The sequence below is a fragment of the Lepidochelys olivacea genome (assembly GCF_965140295.1).
Source record: "Lepidochelys olivacea isolate rLepOli2 genome assembly, chromosome: 4".
Lineage (NCBI taxonomy): Eukaryota > Metazoa > Chordata > Testudines > Cheloniidae > Lepidochelys > Lepidochelys olivacea.
This window is the reverse complement of record NC_140414.1, coordinates 19,363,374-19,384,085: the sequence shown is the minus strand read 5'-3', so window position 1 is coordinate 19,384,085 and position 20,712 is coordinate 19,363,374. Positions and strand designations below refer to the sequence as shown.

The window sequence follows — 20,712 nt, the reverse complement described above, 5'->3', positions numbered from 1 at the left end:
GTAACATTTCTCATCACTAATTGCTTTTTAAAAATTGGTATGTTAGCAGTCAACAGAGCTGTTAGAAATTTATTGGACACTGAGTCCCTTTTGGGTTTTTTAAATCTTATTTGCTTATGAAAATGCAGCTTTTTTAATGCCTAGTATTTTCTGCTTTTTAAGAATTTTTGCTTAAGGCTGCTTCTCATACAGGAGAACATATGTATGATCAAATTCCATTATTAGCTGCACTACTTATTATGAGTTTTGGTATACGTGGCCTTTTAAGTATTGTGTCTGCTCTGGAATCTCAGAGGAAAAAAATTGCAAATTTGAATGATCACCCCCAAAAAGGCAAAGGTGGGACAAAGGATTGTTTTAATGTAAATCTATGCGGTCCCTTCAGGAGTAGCCACCATTTTATAAGGTTCTTCATAGCAGAAACGAAATGGTGGCACAGAGGACAGCTGCCCTGTCATATACACACTCTTTCTCATTGCTTGTACATTTCCTTACTCATTCAGTCAATGTTTATGAACACTTTTTAAGAAAGGTCGGGTAGATTTATTTAAAATCATCCTTATACACTGGACAAAAGGGTCATTACAAATTGTGTGAAGTAACGAAAGGAAAATTTTAAAAATGCAGGAGATTCTTTGACACTAGTGTGAAGATATTGGGAGGGGGAAAATATTTCTAATGAATGCAGTACTGGGTGCTACAGAGGAGCCACTTACTGGCTAGTAGGCAAAGTAGATATATTTATCTCTGACAATGTGTGTAAGTTTATCGTTTGTGTCTGGGGGTTGCTTCAGCTCATACAGCCTGTTAGTTTTCTAATTTTTTTTTAAGCAATATGCATGTGTGTTCTGTGGCACAGTAACTTTTATCCCACACTTCTTCTGTGTTGTAAAGTAGCAACACCTCTCTGATTTGGAAAATAGATGAAGATAGACTTAGTTACAAATAATTTATTGTATTCATAACATATGTAAAATGTCACCGTATTTTTCTCCTTAAAACACAGGCAGCATTGCTACTTAGGTATATTAGAGGTTTTAATATGAATCTGTCCTTAAAGCTTTTTTCTTCCTGCACTTTTCCAAACAAAAGCTTCACAGTACACTTATTTTTATGTAATATTACAAATCCATAACATTAGACTTTTCAAGATTTTAATTTGACTGTGAAAACTTTTTTAAAATTTTTTTTGCAGTCTTGAACTGAAGTCTTTATCTTTCTGTAACCTGAATTGGGTTGATATACAGTAATTAAGACTTGGAACACTGTGGTGATGTTGGCAAAAGCAGAATCAAAGTTGGAAATGCTGTTAAAGAGATGCCATGAAGATGAAATACAGTCATTTTAAAAAATGAATTTTAAGTATTTTCACTTACTACAGCTGTCCCAGTATTCACAATTTTGAGTGTTTCCTGTCTCTATTTAAAAAAAAAGTCTGTTCCTTTTTGCTGTGTGAGAGACCCACACAAACGGGGGGGAAACTGATAACAGAGTTAACATAGAAACTGACCATACACAAAGTGCTGTCAATTGAACAAGAAATAAAGAAGAAACAAAAACATTTTGCTCTACATTTGTTAAACTAATTTTGGGTGTTACTTGTAGTAATAAGATTTTCGACAAAAGTGTAACTTCTAAGTTGATTCAGTTTCTCTTAGTACCAGTTTTTTCACTCGCTCACAAACTTTCTCATGAATTTGGTTTTATGCAGCTAATGGTCCCTTTAGCCTCAGCTGTAAGCTCAACTTTATGCAGCTCCTGTGCTGCTCCCAGCTCTGAAAGTGAATAGGATTGATGCCTATGGTGGTGTGTGGAAAAAATTCCCTGGAAATATCTGTGTTTTTCTTTAAAACCCTAGCTCTGGGATGTCAAATATATGGCTTGTGGGCCAGATTTGGCCCATGCGATGCCCACCAAAAGGTTTCTTGAACCTTCCTTTGAAGTATCTGGTACAGAATACTAGACTAGTTGGACTTAACTGATCTGACCTGATATCGTGATTCATATGTTAGAAACTGTTGGCCTTCAGGGATATTTTTGTGCGTTAACAGCTAAAGAAAACAGAAATGTCAGAAGATCACTGCAGGAAGGCACACTACAATATCTAACTTTTTAAAAAGTAATAAATTAAATCTGTTGTTTGTGCAGTCATCAGCAGGCATGTAGATCAGACGATCATAATAGCAAAGCCTAGGGTTTGGTGGAAAATATCTTATGATGTCATGGGTTTTAGATGTGGGGATCCATGGGAAGAGATAAGATTGAGGGAAAGAAAGTAAATATAGAATTGGAGATTCACAAGTGTCTTGTACTATGCATGCATTAGATGTGGAGGATGACAAAAATCAAAGCAGAGGAAAAGGAAAAAGTGTATTAACAATCTGCTGATGCCTAGTGGACATTTTTCTTCATTGTATTTGGAAATTTTTAACATTGTGGGTTTTTTCCTCATTTATTCTTTATTACCATGAACATTTGCACAAAGAAGGAATGAATCTTTGTTTAATCATCTGTTTCTGATGGTGATGTGATTGTGACTTAAAACCTCTGGAATTCCTTTACATGTATGTAAATAAGGATTAGGGAATTATTAGGGGCTGGGGCTGTTCTTTACCAGTGCTTGTAAATCCTATTAATTAACAAGAATTACTAGACCCTTTTATGATTTAAACTACAAAACTGTATCCAATAGATATTAGGCACCTCTTATCTTAAATAATTTCATTATAGAAAGCGTTTCCCACAAATATTAAATTACTGAATAACACTAGCTTCAATACTTATAAAGATTCTGTCCTGTGAAAATGAAATGCAGTTTCACTCCATTACTCTCAATATATGCAACAGCTTTGCTTTAGAATAAGAAAAACGGAACATCTGGAAAATACAAGAATTCTGGTGTGAAACTAATTTCCAAAAAATAATCAGAATGAGCTGTTTAGTTTTAGAATATGAAGATTGGTGAGTAAGAATATGCTATGGGAGATTTTTATCTTCTGCTCAATAATTTTAGGATCTCTATCACATTTTCACTTTTATTTTATATGCACAGTATGACTGTCTTTGCTATTCACAAATTAACAGTGTTTCTTTGGAGGAGAAGGTTAGCTGTAGCTTTCCCGGGGGGCGGGGGGAAGCGGCGGGCAGGAAGGAGATCTTAGTGGAATGTGTACTTTGCTCAGTACCTCCCTCCCCCGCCCCGCCTCTTCACTTCTCTGCTAGGATCTCTACCTCTGCCCCCTTGCCTATCAGCTGTCTACAGAAGTGCATCGCAGAGTAAGAGACAGTTACGGAGATGTCAGTGTACCCTCATTTGTGTGAAACAATTTAAACTATGACATGACTGAAGTCATCTTGGACATATCTGCAGCATATTGGAAATCTGAGTTATGGTCCGTTCTAGCCTAATTGATTTTACTAAAAAAGACTTACAGGGCTTGTTTTTCATTTGTAGGCATGTTTAGGTGGTCATATGGAAAGAGGACTGAGGCAGATGCTGAAGTTGCATAAAGTTAAATATGAGAACGTCAGTACTTAGATTTGTATAGTTCTAAAAAAAAATACGTCTTTCTAGTTGGATTTTTTTATTAATAAATGTTTTACAGAAGTGTCAGCCTTAAGGCTTAAACAAACAAAAATCTCCAAACCTAACTGTGCAATAAATGCTTTCTTTTCTCTGATAAAGCTTTGCTATATTGCTTTGTGCAGACTAATAAATCCTTTTGAATTGCAAATCTTACTACTGCAAACTGAGTGTTGTATTACAGAAATCTCCTCTTCTGTTTTCCCTTTCTTATATCTTGATTTTGATTCTTTCCTTTAGATCATGGCTTGCATGACATTTTATCTTTCTTTTCCTTTCTTTTTGCTGTTTGCAAAGACTCTTGGGAGGATTTGACAGATTTGGTGGAGCAATTGCGTGATGATACTGAAGGTGCGTGCCACACCAACATCTTTCAGCTATTATTTCCTCTTTTAATTGGCTTTTAATGTGTTACTTTGATCCTGAGCACCAGCTACGGTATTCTTTTGCAATGACAATAACTGTGGATCTGCAAATATACTTGTCTGATTGAACTGGGTTCAAAGCCTAAATATACCAGACTAGTTGCTTTCTGGTATTGATGTGTAGTTACTACTGTTAGGGTTCTAAAGAAAATATCTTCAGTCACTATAAGCATATGTGCATGTATTTTTGAGTTTTACTTATTTACATTTTGAAAGGATATTGTGAAGACTTTTGGTTCCAAATTTGCTCTAACTTGACGTTGGTCCCATCTGGATAGTCTTGCCTTCTAAATGCTTTGTTAATTTATTCTTTTTAAAATAATGGAAAAACAAAAAGCAATTGATATTCCTTAGTAATAAATTAGCATCTGCCACACCTCTCAACCAGCGACAGTTCCTGTGTGTAAAGACTTAAAATGAAGATGAGACAATTATGGGAACTGTAAAAGATGTGGGATTAACTTCTTTATCTTGATGTATGCTGTCTTTGGCTGTCATCTTCATGAGCCAACAGTTATATTACCTCTCCCACTTTCTCTCTCTAATGTCCTGGGACCAACGTGGCTACAGCAACACCGTATCCAACAGTTATAATGTAAATTTACAGGGTAGAGCAATATAAATCAAAGCAGTTTTAAATAATTGATTAAAATCACTTGAATTTTAATCAATTATGGATTTACGTCATGTTGAAGTTTTGTAAAACTAACTTGAAAACTTGTGCTATTATATAACAAATTAATTACAAATTCTTTTTAAAAATATAGTGGTAGGGTATCTTCTTTGAATGTTATAAAACAGCTATAGGCAAAAACCAAAATATTAATATTTTCTTAGTGGATAAAATCTTTGTCACTTAAAACAAAAGTGCTTCAGCGTTAATTAAATTTTTTTAGACTTTAAATACCTTAGCACAATAATTGTGAACTCTTTTATACGTACAGGCCAAGTTTTCAAAACTAGGAGCCTAAAGTTAGGCTCTTAAGCCCAAATTTAGGCACCTGAGAATAGGATTTTTAAATGTACCTAAATGATTTAGGTGCTCAGGTCCCATTATCTTCAAACTGCAGACCGTTATAGAGAGGTATAGCCTTGTTGAAGCATTTCAGCTTTCTTGACTTGTGGAGGCTCAGTATATTGGAAGGTAATGTTGGTTGCAAATATAGGAGAGGCTGATTGCTTATCAATGTTGTGTTTTGATTGAGTTTGTGGTGTTCTCATAATAAGGATGTTAATGAGGTCCTGGATTAGTCTTTTACAGCATAGATGATGATTTTAAGTGTGAAATCTACAATCTTGTTCTACTAACAATTAGGAAGCTAATTAAAGAAACATATAAAATATCTAGTTTAGCAATTTAAGATTATAAAATGGGAAGAAAGTAAAGAGCTCTTTACATGTAAATAAAATATCTTATTTAAATAAGAAAAAAATATTTTTTATAAACTGCCAAGATTTTTATCTTCCCTGATAATTTATAGTAGTGAAGGCAAGATACCAAGGCAAGCTTGATGAGAGATGGATATATATATTGTACTTACATTTGATATATAGAAGAGCCTCTTAAGTGTGTAACAGTGGGGTTTTTTAATTTCTTTTTTGTTTGCTTTAGGAAAATATTTAATTATTGTAAATGACCCAAAATATCAATAGACATTTTACAATTACATTGACTTGATATGTATAGGTACATATCTTAATACAGAGTTTATAATATTAAGTAACATATATTGATCTATCATTAACATTTCCCTTTTTAAACAAGATTATTTAAACACAAACTCAATGTGCACGTGCATATATGTGTATAAATTATCAGTGGTTCTCCACCAGGGATATGTGTGTCGCTGGGGGTACTTGGAGGTCTCCCGGGGGCACATTAACTCATCTAGATATTTGCCTAGTTTTACAACAGGCTACACAAAAAGCACTAGTGAAGTCCGTACAAACTAAAATTTCATACAGACAATGACTTGTTTATACTGCTCTGTATACCATACACTGAAATGTAAGTAAAGTATTTATATTCCAGTTGATTTATTTTGTAATTATATGGTAAAATGAGAACGTAAGCATTTTTTCAGTAACAGTGTGCTGTGACACTTTTGTATTTTTATGTCTGATTTTTTAAAAGCAAGTAGTTTTTAAGTGAGTTGAAACTTGGGGGGTACTCAAGATAAATCAGAGTCCTGCAAGAGTACTGTAGTCTGGAAAGTTTGAGAACCACTGTATTATACCATTGATATATGCTTTGGGGGTCGGGGGATGTTGAACATTTTCCTGAGGAGGGGATGGGGTGAGGAGGAGAAAAGAAAGCTTATGGGGGCAAAGGGGTTAATTCAGTTATCCTTTCTGTATGTCTTCCTTGACAATCCTCTAGGATTACTGTGTCTACATCAGAGTATCTCAGTTATTTCAATATTTCTGTTGTATTGTTTTCCTGTGTAAGGTATACTAAACTCCTTTTTAAAAAAATGTTCATGTAAGGAGTTCCAGATCATGTAAATCCTTTTAGCTGTCCGGGAAAGTCAGTTTGAGGCACAAAAACATTTACAGACTACTTTTAATGATGTTAATAAGGCTTTCTGTTAAAATGTTGTATGCTTTTGCTTCTGACTGCGTTGTGTTCTAAATACAGCTGTGCCTTCTCCTTATTATGGGAAAAGTATCACACTTTAGCCTTAAAGTTATTTAGATTTTGAATGTATTTCCATGGAGAGGATATTCAAGGTCACCTGCAAAGGAAAAACATTGTTTGTCTGTGTTTTCATCATGATGTAAAAAAGAGAGCCTGTAGTTTGGGGGCTTTCTTTTGCTTGTTTTTTTCCTGAGATGTATTAGAAATATCAAGATTGTCTCTTCTCCTCCCTGCCCCTCCTCTTCTGTTTTTTGGAGGAAAGACTCCTTGGGTGACTCATGTATAGGGAGCTTTCCTGGTCCTTAACAGAAGAGGTTGCTAAATCCTTAAGAAAAAAAACCCAAACATTATTTGTTAAGTGTACAAATAAAATAGATGTTAACAAAAAAAAAATTTTAAAAACCTTTTTTTAAAAAAAAAAAAAGTCTGAATAAAAATTACTTCCCCTCTAAAAAAAATAAAAAATCAGGGTTCCTTTCTTTAATATCTGTGTTGTTATCTTGCCAGTTTTCCAATTCTCCTAGTTGTCCAGAGTAGACAAGACTTGAATTTATAATGTAAAAAAAGCAAGAAGGAAGAAAAAACTTTTTGCAGAAACATACTCTGCTTTCAGAGTAGTAGCCGTGTTAGTCTGTATCTGCAAAAAGAGAAGGAGGACTTGTGGCACCTTAGAGACTAACCAATTTATTTGAGCATAAGCTTTCATGAGCTACAGCTCACTTCATCGGATGCATTGAAGTGAGCTGAAGCTCATGAAAGCTTATGCTCAAATAAATTGGTTAGTCTCTTAAGGTGCCACAAGTCCTCCTTTTCTTTATACTCTGCTTTGTTACATTGTAAAGAAACAAGTTACAAGCCCCCCCCTTTTTTTTTTTTCTTTGCAGGTCACCTTTAAGAGAACTGCTTTGCGTGTGTGGTACTCTGAGCATTTATTCCCACTTGTATTCCTTTTCCTTAAAATGGCAGCCAGTGAACTGTAACACTTGATGAAAGATTAAAACTGAGAGCATGTCTACATGAGGACCGTCAGGAACGTTAAACTGAATTAACTGAAGTTGTGAAGTGGATGGTCTCATTCAGAAGTAAAGTGGCAGTAGTTCAGTTCAGTTTAGTCCTCCTCCAGTAAATTTAAGGCCACTTTACACCCATGTGGACATTCTCATTCATAAGTAATGTGCTTTAACTTCACACCTTTAGTTAATTCCTCTTTATTTTGAGTTGGCTTGTCTATGTGGGGACCTGAGAGACGCTGGATTTTATAACTTTCTTTTAACTCTGTTACAGTTATTACTGATTTTATTTTCCATTCCAGCTACCAGAACTTTGCATAATATTCCTCCAGAGAGATTGTCAGTACAGCCTCAATTAGTTGAGATTCCCTGTAATTTAGAAGTGTCATGTCCCTGAGTGTCTCTTAATTACACTGAAAAATTTTTGTCCAAACTTATCTGATGCCCTTCATTACTTCTGTAAAAATGAGGTTGTACTGTAATTTTCTAATGCAAGCTCATCTTCTAAATTATTTTAGTGCATTTTGAACAAGCCACTGATCGCTGCTGTAGAAAGTACATTGTTAACTGGCAGAAATTGTATTTGGAGGCAGATACAAGATGTAGAACTGCAAGAAGCTGAGCACATTGAGGGAGGGATAAATGAGCTCCTCAAAAAGAGAGACTGCAAATTTATACTTTGCGTAAATTTTCCCTATCTTGATGATTCACTGTCTCCTATAATGTTTCCAGGGGGCTTTACACACCTTTGGAAATTCTATTTATAAACTAGCAATGGATGTAGTCTCTCTAGATGCACTTGAAATTATACCAGACTTCGAAGTTCAATAGTTTGAGCTGCTAAAATTAATTGGTTGTATACAAATGAGTCTGGATGCTAACTGAGGTTTTGTCTACACTATACAGCTTTTAGTGACACGGCCTTGTTGCAAAAAGTCGGCCAGCATAAACGCTGTTTGTCTTTACTTTTGCTGACAAAATACAGTACTTCCATCCCCTACAAGTGGGATTTGTGTTGTCAACAGGAGAGCCTTCTGTCAATCTAGCACTGTCTATACTGAGGGCTAGGTTGGCTTAACTATGCCGTTCAGGGGTGTGGATTTTTCACACCCCTTAGTGACGTAGTTAAGCTGACTTGATTTTCTAGTGTAGACCAGGCCCAAGACAGAACGTGATATTGTCTGTGGTGTGGGGCTTGTTCACTTGGCAAAAATAGTGCTTTGCAAATATGTAATTGGGATAAACCAATAACACTTCAAAATATTTACGTGATACAGCTTCCATGTCTTTTTGAATACATGGAAATAGTCTTTCCAGTTTTTGGTTAAGATTCACCCTGTACATTTAGAGCCTAGATGAAATTTAAGGGAGCATTTAAAAGTATTCTAATGAATGGGAGTAACCCTAAATAGATTAGATCACATTGGCAGAAACATCCCATGACATTCTGTACTTGATAAAGCTTCTAGTTTAATATTTGTTAATTTTTCAAAATGAATTTAGCTATAGAGAGAAGGGAGAAACGCAGTCTGGGTCAAAAGCACTTAAGTCCCTTTTTCTAAATTGACTTAAGTCCTTGGGAGCCTAAATTACATTGACTTTCTGTGTGACTTAGGTTCCTGAGTGCTTAAATCACATTTGGAAAAACTCATGAGCCCTTTTGGTGCTTTTGAAAATTTTTATCCTCTGCGTCACTTAGCTTCTCCATGGAACAAGATGGAGAGAGGCCTGTGGTGCATCCAGTTACAGGTGGAATATGGGTTACCCTTGACATATATTTTACAAGACTAAAAATACAGAGTTTGCAGTCTCAGGAAAGCAGTGTGATTGGCCAGACAGGCTATTTTTGAGGTTACCTGTATTGTGGGATAATCTGTCCGCAACTCCAGTTCATTTATTCTGAGCATTACTACTGGCACCCAATACTCAAACTTAAATATTGGTACCAGAAAGAGGTCTGTTCTGTGGAAGTTTCCACTTCTAGATTATAAAATCATCTGAAAGTATATTTGAGAAAATTTAAGGTGAAATCCTGGCTGCATTGAAGTCAAAGGCAAAACTTCAGTGAGGCCAGAATTGCATCCTTACTGTTTGCTGCCTCTTATGTATGGTGAAAATCAAACAAACAGCTGCTTACAGTGACAGTGGCAGTAGAGAGAAGTTGCAGAGTACATGGGTTAGATCTAAGATCCTGAAATCTATATGTAGTGATTTTAGCTAAACTATGCTTCTTGTAGCTTAAGCAGTCATTTGTGTTCCAGCATGAGCTGTAGGCAGTTCCATAAATCCCTCTAGGTGTTCTAGTTACATGAAAACTCTCTTTCCTTAAACTACTGACAGGTTTCAGAGTAACAGCCGTGTTAGTCTGTATTCGCAAAAAGAAAAGGAGTACTTGTGGCACCTTAGAGACTAACCAATTTATTTGAGCATAAGCTTGGTTAGTCTCTAAGGTGCCACAAGTACTCCTTTTCTTTTTCCTTAAACTGCATGCTAAGACTGTAGGTTCGAGTGTTGAACACTGGAACAATGTACAGTATGTTATGTGAATTGAATCTATTCCGGGGTTTAAATAATATAGCAATAGTAGCAACATGTTACCTATGAAGTTGTCCTGTATGGTTTCTTTGATGTTTCCATTAGCAATTTATTTGTGTTGTACAGTTGAACCTCAGAGTTATGATAACCAGAGTTATGAACTGACCAGTCAACCCACACCTCATTTGGAACTGGAAGTACGCAATAAGGCAGCAGCAGAGACCCAAAAAACCCACAAATGCAGCACAGTACTGTGTTAAATGTAAACTTATTTTAAAAAAAAAATTTACAGGGTAAGGAAACTGTCTATGCTTGTTTCATTTAAATTAAGATAGTTAAAAGCCGCGTTTTTCTTCTGCAAAGTAAAATTTCAAAGCTGTATTGAGTCAATGTTCAGTTGTAAACTTTTGAAAGAAAACCATAACGTCTTGTTCAGAGTTACGAGCAACCTCCATTCCCAAGCTGTTTGTAACTCTGAGTGTCTACTGTAAATAGAATCTCTTTTGGGTAATTGCCTTGTTATTCCGTCCTAATTTGAGCAATGGATTCAACAAAGTACTATGACATGACAATTCAATATTGCAGTAGTGCTTTGGTATTATATTGGGATATCACTGAAAGAACTTCTCTTGTAGAGCAACTGTCTGATTGCAAAGATATAAGCTTCTGTTTACCTACAATAGCTTCGTAATCAGTCATTCCCAGTGATGGGAAAGGAATTTAAAAAATTGTGATGATTTAATGAGATTTAAGTAAAATGTAATGTATTCATTCCATATGGGTGGCTCTTTAAAGGAACTTCACATCTTGTTCGGTAGTGAATCGTAGAATCATAGAACTGGAAGGGACCTTGAGAGGTCATTTAGTCCAGTCCCTGCACCTGAGGCAGGACTAAATATTATCTAGACCATCCCTGCTGGGTGTTTTTCCAACCTGCTCTTAAAAGTCCCCAGTGATGGAGATTCCACCACCTCCCTAAGCAATTTATTCCAGTGTTTAACCACTCTGACAGGAAGTTTTTCCTAATGTCCAACCTAAACCGCCCTTGCTGCAATTTAAGCCCATTGCTTCTTGTCCTAGCCTCAGAGGTTAAGAACAACAATTTTTCTCACTCCCCCTTGTAACACCCTTTTATGTACTTGAAAACTGTTATCATGTCCCCTCTCAGTCTTCTCTTCTCCAGGCTAAACAAACCCAGTTTTTTCAATCTTCCCTCATAGGTCATGTTTTCTAGACCTTTAATCGTGTTCGTTGCTCTTTTCTGGACTTTCGCCAATTTTTCTACATCTTTCCTGAAATATGGCACCCGGAACTGGACACAATACTCCAGTTGAAGCCTAATCAGTGTGGAGTAGAGCAGAAGAATTACTTCTCATGTCTTGCTTACAATACTCCTGCTAATATATCCCAGAATATATTTTTTTGCAACAGCGTTACACTGTTGACTCATATTTAGCTTGTGATCCACTATGACCCCTAGGTCCCTTTCCGCAGTATTCCTTCCTAGTCAGTCATTCCCATTTTGTATGTGTGCAACTGATTGTTCCTTCATAAGTGGAGTGCTTTGCATTTGTTCTTATTGAATTTCATCCTATTTACTTAGACCATTTCTCCAGTTTGTCCAGATCATTTTGAATTTTAATCCTATCTTCCAAAGCACTTGCAACCCCTCCCAGCTTGGTATCGTCCACAAACTTTATAAGTGTACTCCCTATGCCATTATCTAAATCATTGATGAAGGTATAGAACAGAACCGGACCCAGAACTGATCCCTGTGGGACCCCACGCATTATGCCCTTCCAGCATGACTGTGAACCACTGATAACTACTCTTTCGGAATGATTTTCCAACCAGTTATGCACCCACCTTATAGTAGTTCCATCTAAGTTGTATTTCCCTAGTTTGTTTTTGAGAAGGTCATGTGAGACAGTATTAAAAGCCTTATTAAAGTCAAGATATACCACATCTATTGCTTCCCCCATCCACAAAGCTTGTTACCCTGTCAAAGAAAGCTATCAGGTTGGTTTGACCCGAAGTGTTTTTGACAAATCCATGTTGACTGTTGTTTATCACCTTTTTATCTTCTAGGTGTTTGCAAATTGATTGCTTAATTATTTGCCCTATTATCCTTCCGGGTACAGAAGTTAAGCTGATTGGTCTGTAATTTCTCGGGTTGTCCTTGTTTCCCTTTTTATAGATGGGCACTATATTTGCCCTTTTCCAGTGTTCTGGAATGTCTCCCATCTTCCATGACTTTTCAAAGACCATTGCTAATGGCTCATATATCTCCTCAGTCAGCTCCTTGAGTATTCTAGGATGCATTTCATCAAGCCCTGGTGATCTGAAGACATCTAACTTGTCTAAGTAATTTTTGACTTGTTCTTTCCCTATTTTAGACTCTGATCCTACCTCATTTTCACTGGCATTCACTATTTCAGACGTCCCATCACCACCAACCTTCTTGGTGAAAACCGAAACAAAGAAGTCATTAAGCACCTCTGCCATTTCCACATTTTCTGTTATTGTCTTTCCCCCCTCATTGAGTCATAATGAGCCGACTCTGTCCTTAGTCTTCCTCTTGCTTCTAATGTCTTTGTATATATATGATGAATATGTATGTATAAAGCAGTACATCATCTGTTAAATTCCCAGGGGAGGCAAACTATAAGAATCCTGTCCATCCTTGATTTCAGAATGGATTTAAATAGTACAAGTCTGTTTCCTGTAATTAAAACATTGTACTTATTTTATGAGTATTTAGAAAATTAATGTAAGGTATTGTTTATTATCATTTCCCAGAAGCTAACAAAAGGAAGTATTCAGAGATATTAACTTTGTTTTAACTGCAGTCACATGCAGTATCTCTTTATAATGAACAACACTATTCTATTTCTGGCTTTTTTTTCTAAACTCCATTTTTAGTATAGGTGATTATCCTCTACCTGCACTGTCAATTTTATGAATTAGCAATCTGCGCAACATACAAACTAGGTGAATTATTATATTAAAATAATAATAGTTTTGTAAAGGCAATCTGTAAACCTTATTCACTAAAGTAACTCCTTTTATTGAAGTTTGGCCTTCTGTGAGAGTTGAATTCTTAAATTATTACTTTGAAGTTAACTAAAATATATTAAAATAAATTACAAATGGATTTTGTTTGTTGCAAATTCCTTGTTGTCATTCCTTCCATGTTCCAGGATCAAAGCCACGGTATACTTGGAGATTTTACACTTAGTGGAATAACAGAACACTACAAGGAAGATGGGTTATTTTATCAGTCCATCAACTTCTTGGGCAGGGACCCAGAATAAAAACTGACTGATGTAGCTGAATTTGACTTTTACTCTGGAGACTAGAAATAAAAGAACCTATTACAACAATCAATTACTTCCTTAAATGTGTTTTCCAGAGTATAAAATAAACCGTGAATGGGTATTGTCATAAGACTGTTCACATGCATACCAAGGCTTCCTTTTATTCCTTTCCTACCATTCAGAAAGGAAAACAAAAATTTCCTAGGAACTTTCAGCAATGGAATCCTAAACTTTAGGCTTTCTTAATAGTGAGAGTTAACTATTATTTCCTCCTTTAAAATAAATCCAGACTGATTCGTCATAACTTAAATATTCTTCTCTCAATTCTTCCATGTATAGTAGTAGATTTTCTGAGCTTTGAGTTTTAGAAGAGAGAGGATTTTTTTTATTGTGCACACACAGTTTAACTAGGAAAAGCAGAGCTTCTTTCTCTTTCTTCATCAGTTAAGTTCTGCATTACCTTATCAAATTCCTGATCGAAATAAAATTCACTCCGTTCTTTGAAAACACTTGTTCCTTCTGGTGTCTCGCTGCTGACCTTACTAAGTTCATGGTCTCCTGAGCTGCTTCTCTGGTCAAACCACCTCATGGGGATTACGTAACACTTTGCAGTACAGAGGAGCATGCTTTATATTCAGTTCCAGATCTTTAGCTGTAGTACTTGTACCTCAGCATCTTGAAGAATCGCAGTTACTGTAGGGTAAGTAACTGTTCTTTATTTCTGACATCACTAACACTTCCCTTCGATCGGGAAGCTCAAGACTGCATCGATCCATCCAAAGTAAGGAAGGCCATAGACTGAAAAATATTTCAGATATGTGGCTTTGTTTTTCGGCATGTTAATGTTCTTCAGAGAGTCTGCGAAATGTTTGTAGACAGTCAGTGCTGGGGTTGTTGTGATAGACTCTTAAAGTTCTTAGTTGGCATTTGGATTTTTGGTCCTGGAGTCTGAATTGGAGGCTATCACATTTCTACTAAGCTTTGCTCCCTCTTGAAAGTAATTTTGATGGAAGTAACAATAGTGAGGAAAAATAGTGCATGTCTGGTGATGTGTGAAGTAAATTACTGTATAATAGCTGCTTTTTCCTTTTGTATGTGTGAATTTAGTACTTGTGAAAAGTGTTAGCTATGAAGCCTTCTACCCACAAAACAGGTCCAGTACAGGTAATGGCAGTGCATATGTATCCTCCCCAGTTCATAGGTGTAATTCAGCCCTGACATGAAGAGACCATCTTAGGGTAAAGAGGTAATTTGGTTCCTATGCCCATTCAATTACTGTTGTGCAGTAAGGGTCAGTTAGTACCTATAGCAGTGTAGACATCTGTCCACTGGGAATTGGAGTGAGATCTGCTAATCCTTAATGTTAAGAAAAAAAGATATTTAAAAACGTTCTGAATGAATGGAGTTATTAGGTGCAATGAGGTGTACAAACCCCACCCTGGAGAGGAAGGGGACAAGGAGGCTGCTCTGGGCCCACATCACACCTGCAAGGCATGCACTGGGTGATGGAAGAGCTTAAAAGGTGAGCAGAGTAGCTCACTTGCAGGAAGCCAGTGGAGGTGATCTATGCTCTGAACTCTGCAAAAGGAGCACTGTAGGAGGCCCATCTGCCAGAGCTCCTGTCTGCTGATGGTCTGCCCAACTTGCTGAAGGAAAAGGACTAGATATTTGCAAAGTTTAAGACTTCTTCGATTTATTTTGTTTTACATGTCTTTGCTGTTTCTTGTTGCATGGAACTCCAGAGTGCAGGACTCAGTGACCTACCTTTGGACACTACACTGGAACCCGGAGAAGAGGGCAGGTTCAGGTTCCCCTACTCACCCCCATTGGTCTGGAGACAAAAAGTCTCTCCCCCCCATACTAGAGACTGAGGACCAGAATACCCCACATTCTAGAGAGTCCCGCCTCTGGGAATTTGGCCATGTGAAGCCCCTTGTTGGTCATCAGAACTAGCATTTTTTGGATTCTTTACATACCCCAGAAGAGATGGACACAGCTTGTGGCCCAGCTAGTAGAGGTCTGAGTCTCCGAGGGGCCAGATGACTGCAGGGCTGGAGCAACTATCAAGAGTGGGACTCCAAGACAGAAGAGCGCCTGTAGTGCCTGATGGTTAGGCAGCACCTATGGGGGAGCAGAGCCTTTCACACTAGTTAACGTGAAAAATACATTTGCTCTTTCATTAACAGGTCTGTTCCATACCAACAGTCCTGGAAGTGCATCGATTGCTTTGGTGTGCTATGGTGAATTCAAGTTGAATTTTTGTTCTGTTTACTTCATGGGCAATTCCAGTTCCCATCGTTATCCACTGGTTAAGGGAAAAATGTGAAATATGGTTTCCCCTCAGATTTCCTCTTCCTTTTGAAGTAGCATGAAATTTGGAATATTAATGATATGCATTATAAGAGAGGAAATAATGTTTTGGATTATGTTACTACTGCTTAGGGTTTTTCTATACAGGTACTTAAATGGTTTCCATCACCATACATAGCTGAGCAGCTGTCAGGTATTTAAGTATCAAAATATATAATCTTGCTTCAGTTTCAAATATTTGTTTTCTTCACTTGCTTGTTGAATATGTGCATGCTTCTGTAGGGCAGAGTACCATTCTGTATAGACACTTAGTGATCCTCAGCCCTGGCCTACACTAGGACTTCAGGTTGAATTTAGCAGCGTTAAGTCAATGTAAACCTGCACCTGTCCACACGATGAAGCCCTTTTTTCCGACTTAAAGGGCTCTTAAAATCGATTTCCTTACTCCATCCCTGACAAGTGGATTAGCGCTTAAATCGGCTTTGCCGGGTCGAATTTGGGGTACTGTGGACACAGTTTGACAGTATTGGCCTCCGGGAGCTATCCCAGAGTGCTCCATTGTGACCGCTCTGGACAGCACTCTCAACTCAGATGCACTGGCCAGGTAGACAGGAAAAGAACCGCGAACTTTTAAATCTCATTTCCTGTTTGGCCAGCGTGGCAAGCTGCAGGTGACCATGCAGAGCTCATCAGCAGAGGTGACCATGCAGAGCTCATCAGCAGAGGGAACGGGGGCCTGATGATATGTACCCAGAACCACCCGCGACAATGTTTTAGCCCCATCAGGCATTGGGAACTCAACCCAGAATTCCAATGGGCAGCGGAGACTGCGGAAACTGTGGGATAGCTACCCACAGTGCAACGCTCCGGAAGTCGACGCTTGCCTCGGTACTGTGGAAGCACTCCGCCGAGTTAATGCACTTAATGAACTTAGAGCATTTTCTGTGGGGGGACACACACTCGAATATATAAAAATGATTTCTAAAAAACCGACTTCTATAAATTCGACCTAATTTCGTAGTGTAGACATACCCTCAGTCATTTCTGCCACTAGGTCTATTAAAACTGCTAACAAATGTGGTGAATGGGTAGACTGCATACCAAGTGGCAAAGGGTATGTCTACACTGCAATGAAGAACCCACAGCTGGCCCATGCCAGCTGACTCAGGCTCATGGGGCTGTTTCATTGCACTATAGGCTTCCAGGCTTGGGCTGGAGCCTGGTCTCTAGGACCCTCCCACCTGGTAGGGTCCTCAATCCTGAGCTCCAGCCCGAGACCAGAAGTCTACACAGCAAAGAAACAGCCCTGTAGTCCGTGCCCCATGAGCCCAAATCAACTGGCAGTGCCAGCCACGGATGTCTAGTTTCTGTGTAGACCCACCCCTAGTGCACATAAAGCTTTATAACAGGTAGAATGTTACAAAGAATGGAATCCCTTGCCCTGGGGAGCTTTTAGTCTAAAATCATGAGTGTACAATTCAAATCAGAACAAACACCGTGGTGGTTGATCGTTCTAGCTGGAAAGCTTTGCAGAAAAGATGCATTTCCAGGAACATTTTGAAGCAGGAAAGAAGAGTGCTTAGGGACATGAGTTAGTTGACATGCAGTTCCAAGTGAAAGGAACAGCATGTAAGGAGACAAAGGAGTAGTTAATGGGTGGAAAGTAGGCAGCTGGAAGGGGGAGTGTAAGAGCTCATCAAGGAAGTGATGTTGGCAGGAAAGGAGTTGTGAAACATGTGATTGCTTTTTCCCCCTATTAAGGCACTATCTGTGCTAAAATATAACAATTGAGGGACCCAGTTACAATAGTGAAAGTAATACCGTAGACAGGACTGAAACCCATACGTGGGGTAACACTTCAGCAATACAGATTTCCTGCGTAGTGGTACGTTGCAACTTTTCATCCTTGTCAGGGCAGGGACAGTCATGTCATACGGAGGCTCCCTGGCCTTTTTTTTTTTTTTATAGTGTGGATGGTGCTATAAAGAGATGGGTAGAGTGACAAAAAATGATACTGTTTGATTGGCATTTTGGATGGGTTGGAAGGAGAAAAGGAAGGTAAGGGGAGGCCTGAAAACAGGAAGTTTTACTAGTTAAGGTGGGAAATAATTTGTCCATACTCTGGTTCTAGCAGTGGGAGGAGAGTCCGTCTCATAGACGTTACGGTCAGAAGGGACCACGTGATCATCTAATCTGGCCTCCTGCACATCGCAGGCCACAGAACCTCACCCACTCACTCCTGTAATAGACCCCTAGCCTCTGGCTGAGTTACTGAAGTCCTCAAATCGTGGGTTAAAGACTTCAAGTTACAGAGAATCCACCATTTACACTAGTTTAAACTCGCAAGTGACCCATGCAGCAGAGGAAGGCAAAAAACAAAACAAAACCTCAGGATCTCTGCCAATCTGACCTGGGGATAATTCTTTCCCGACCTCAAATGTAGCGATCACTTAGACCCTGAGCATGTGGGCAAGACCCACCAGGCAGATACCTGGGAAAGAACTTTCTGTAGTAACTCAGAGCCCTCTCCTTCTAGTGTCCCATTGCCAGCAGTTGGGGATTTTTGCTACTGGCAGTCACCAATGGGCCACATGCCATTGTAGACAGTCCCATCATACCATTTCCTCCATAAACTTATCAGGCTCAGTCTTGAAGCCAGTTAGGTTTTTTACCCCCACTGCTCCCCTGGGAAGGCTGTTCTGGAACTGTCTTTGGTTATAAGATAGAATGAAAGGCCTGAATGCAGTGGGGATGGAAAGGAGGCATCAGAGATTGACAGCAGTTTGACTAGTTGATGGTCCCAAGAAGGATGCATGTTAGCAACATTGGTGTGATGGAAAGAGTTTTGAGTGGGAAGCAACTCAGTTTGGGTTGTGTTGCAGTTGAATTAACAAGAAGATGTCAGAGTTGGAGATGTGAGCCAAGACAGAGGATGATAAATTGGTGGATAAATCCTTAAGAGGAAGAGGAGCATGTTTGCAAATATCAGTAGTGCTCAGAGCAAACAGCCTTTTTAAATTTTAAACAATTCTCTTAAGTCTCAACTGTGTGGTGCTTTTGGTTATTCTACGTGGGCTTAAACTGGAGCTTGAAGGATCAGCACAGTACCACCCAGAATCCTTGCTGTTCATATTTTGTTTTCATATGTACAATATTTTGCTTTTTTTAAAGAGAGTCATTCTCCTATGTGTGTGTCACTTACAGTTTCTGAACTGAATTTAGAGTTCCTTGTCTTTGAGAGAAGAGCAAATTACAAGCAAAGTACTCTTGGCATTTAATTGCCTGCCCTTCTTCTATTCACTCTTTTCTGGATGCAACAAAGGTACAACCTCCTTCCAGATTACGTGAGTCCTTAGAGCAAGTGAGGCTGTCATGACATTTTGTAATGCATTATAAGACATTAAGTAAACTATTAATGAATGTCTTCCAACACTGTTCCTTTGAAGGTTCATTTAACTAATTCAATATCAGGGCAGCATCAGCATGTGCCTGGTTATCTTCCTGTCTGTATATAGTTTTCCAACTTTGCCAATAAATTTTTTTAAAAAGCCTTTGGTCAATTCCGATAGAGAAAATTTTCCTCAACTAAAAGGCCTGAATGGCGTGCCTCAGGTTAAACTGGGCCACTGCCACTTGAAAAATGGAGCCCTTAAATTCCTTAGTTTTGAAGACCAAGGAAATAGAAAGATGATTCACTGTACTTAAAATAACTCTTGTTACCAAATACTGTCTTTTGATTTCTTCTAGATCCTAATTATCTCATGGCTAATGAACGCATGAACCTGATGAATATGGCTAAACTGAGTATAAAGGGGTTGATTGAATCAGCACTTAATCTGGGCAGAACACTGGACTCTGACTATGCACCTCTTCAGCAGTTCTTTGTAGTGATGGAACACTGCCTTAAACATGGCTTGAAAGGTAAGAATGTTACTCTAAATGCCTACCTGACTTCTCCTGTGTTGTGTATAGGGGATATGAATGCCAAGGATAGTCATTTTCAAAATCTAACTTTTTAATTGTAGGTACCAAATCAGACTAAATAAGACCGATACTATATTCCTACATTTTTTTTCAGTAAGCTCGTAAAATGATGTACCAGTTTTATAGGTAAATAACAGTACAGTCCCTTTGGAATTATACATTGCATCCTATGTGATAAATTAATCAGTCATGATTGATAATGTTATGGTGAATGCCAAAGGCATTCATTCCCATCAGCTATTTATTCTAGTAATAATAATGAAAAAATTGATCCTTAAGAAGCATAAGGACTGATGTCCTACAAAGACATGGTGTAAATGAAAATGACTTCAGAATATCATGTATTATGGAGTTTTGATATGTATATGGAGTCCTTGTAGTACATAAAATAAAATGGACTGCTTCTCCAGCATACCTGGGATATACTCAGCCACAAGGGGGACAAGGATTCTTAGGTGCCTTTACACTATCTTTTTGCCCCTCTGAACCTGGGTACTGCCAGGGCTGAGCCAATCCCCATTGCAAGTTTGAGTAGCTTCAAGACTTCTCTAACTGATGCCAGTGAATGCCCATTCCCAAGGGACTGTTCTGCCAATCAGGATTGCTCAAGTGCATTGTGCTCCAGACTACCCACCGTGCCAGCAGGGCCAGAAACGGCTGATGTTGGACTGGCTACATCATCCCATGGTTAGGAGAATCCTCAGCTGCTGTTGCAAGGCAGCTTTAAAGTCCTCTTGTCCCTGCTGAAGTGCTGAGGATCTGACACAGTAGATTCCAGCACCTGATAAAAGAATACATTTTTTTCCTGCACCAAGCCACAGAATTTGTGCCGTGCTCCTCAAAGGAACCAGCACGGATGTGTTATATTATGTGGTATATGTAGGTCTTTTTTTCTTAACGTTAAGGAAAC

General features: G+C 38.3%; 1 protein-coding gene across 10 annotated transcripts in view; it reads left to right on the top strand.

The window, feature by feature from the left end:
- Positions 1-20,712, top strand: part of RUFY3 (RUN and FYVE domain containing 3) — an 81,286-nt gene that overhangs the window by 20,417 nt on the left and 40,157 nt on the right. For 6 of the 10 annotated variants that reach the window (XR_014711335.1, XM_084626337.1, XM_084626333.1 and 3 more), the window contains exons 2-3: positions 3,881-3,934; positions 19,566-19,739. Coding sequence is in view for 9 of the 10 variants with exons in the window: in XM_084626337.1 (XP_084482463.1) it covers positions 3,881-3,934; positions 19,566-19,739 (228 nt within the window). In the remaining variant the exon portion in view is untranslated. Of the gene's footprint in view, positions 1-3,321; positions 3,393-3,880; positions 3,935-19,565; positions 19,740-20,712 lie in introns of those variants that run through there. The other 4 variants (XM_084626335.1, XM_084626338.1, XM_084626334.1 and 1 more) reach the window with 2 other exon arrangements.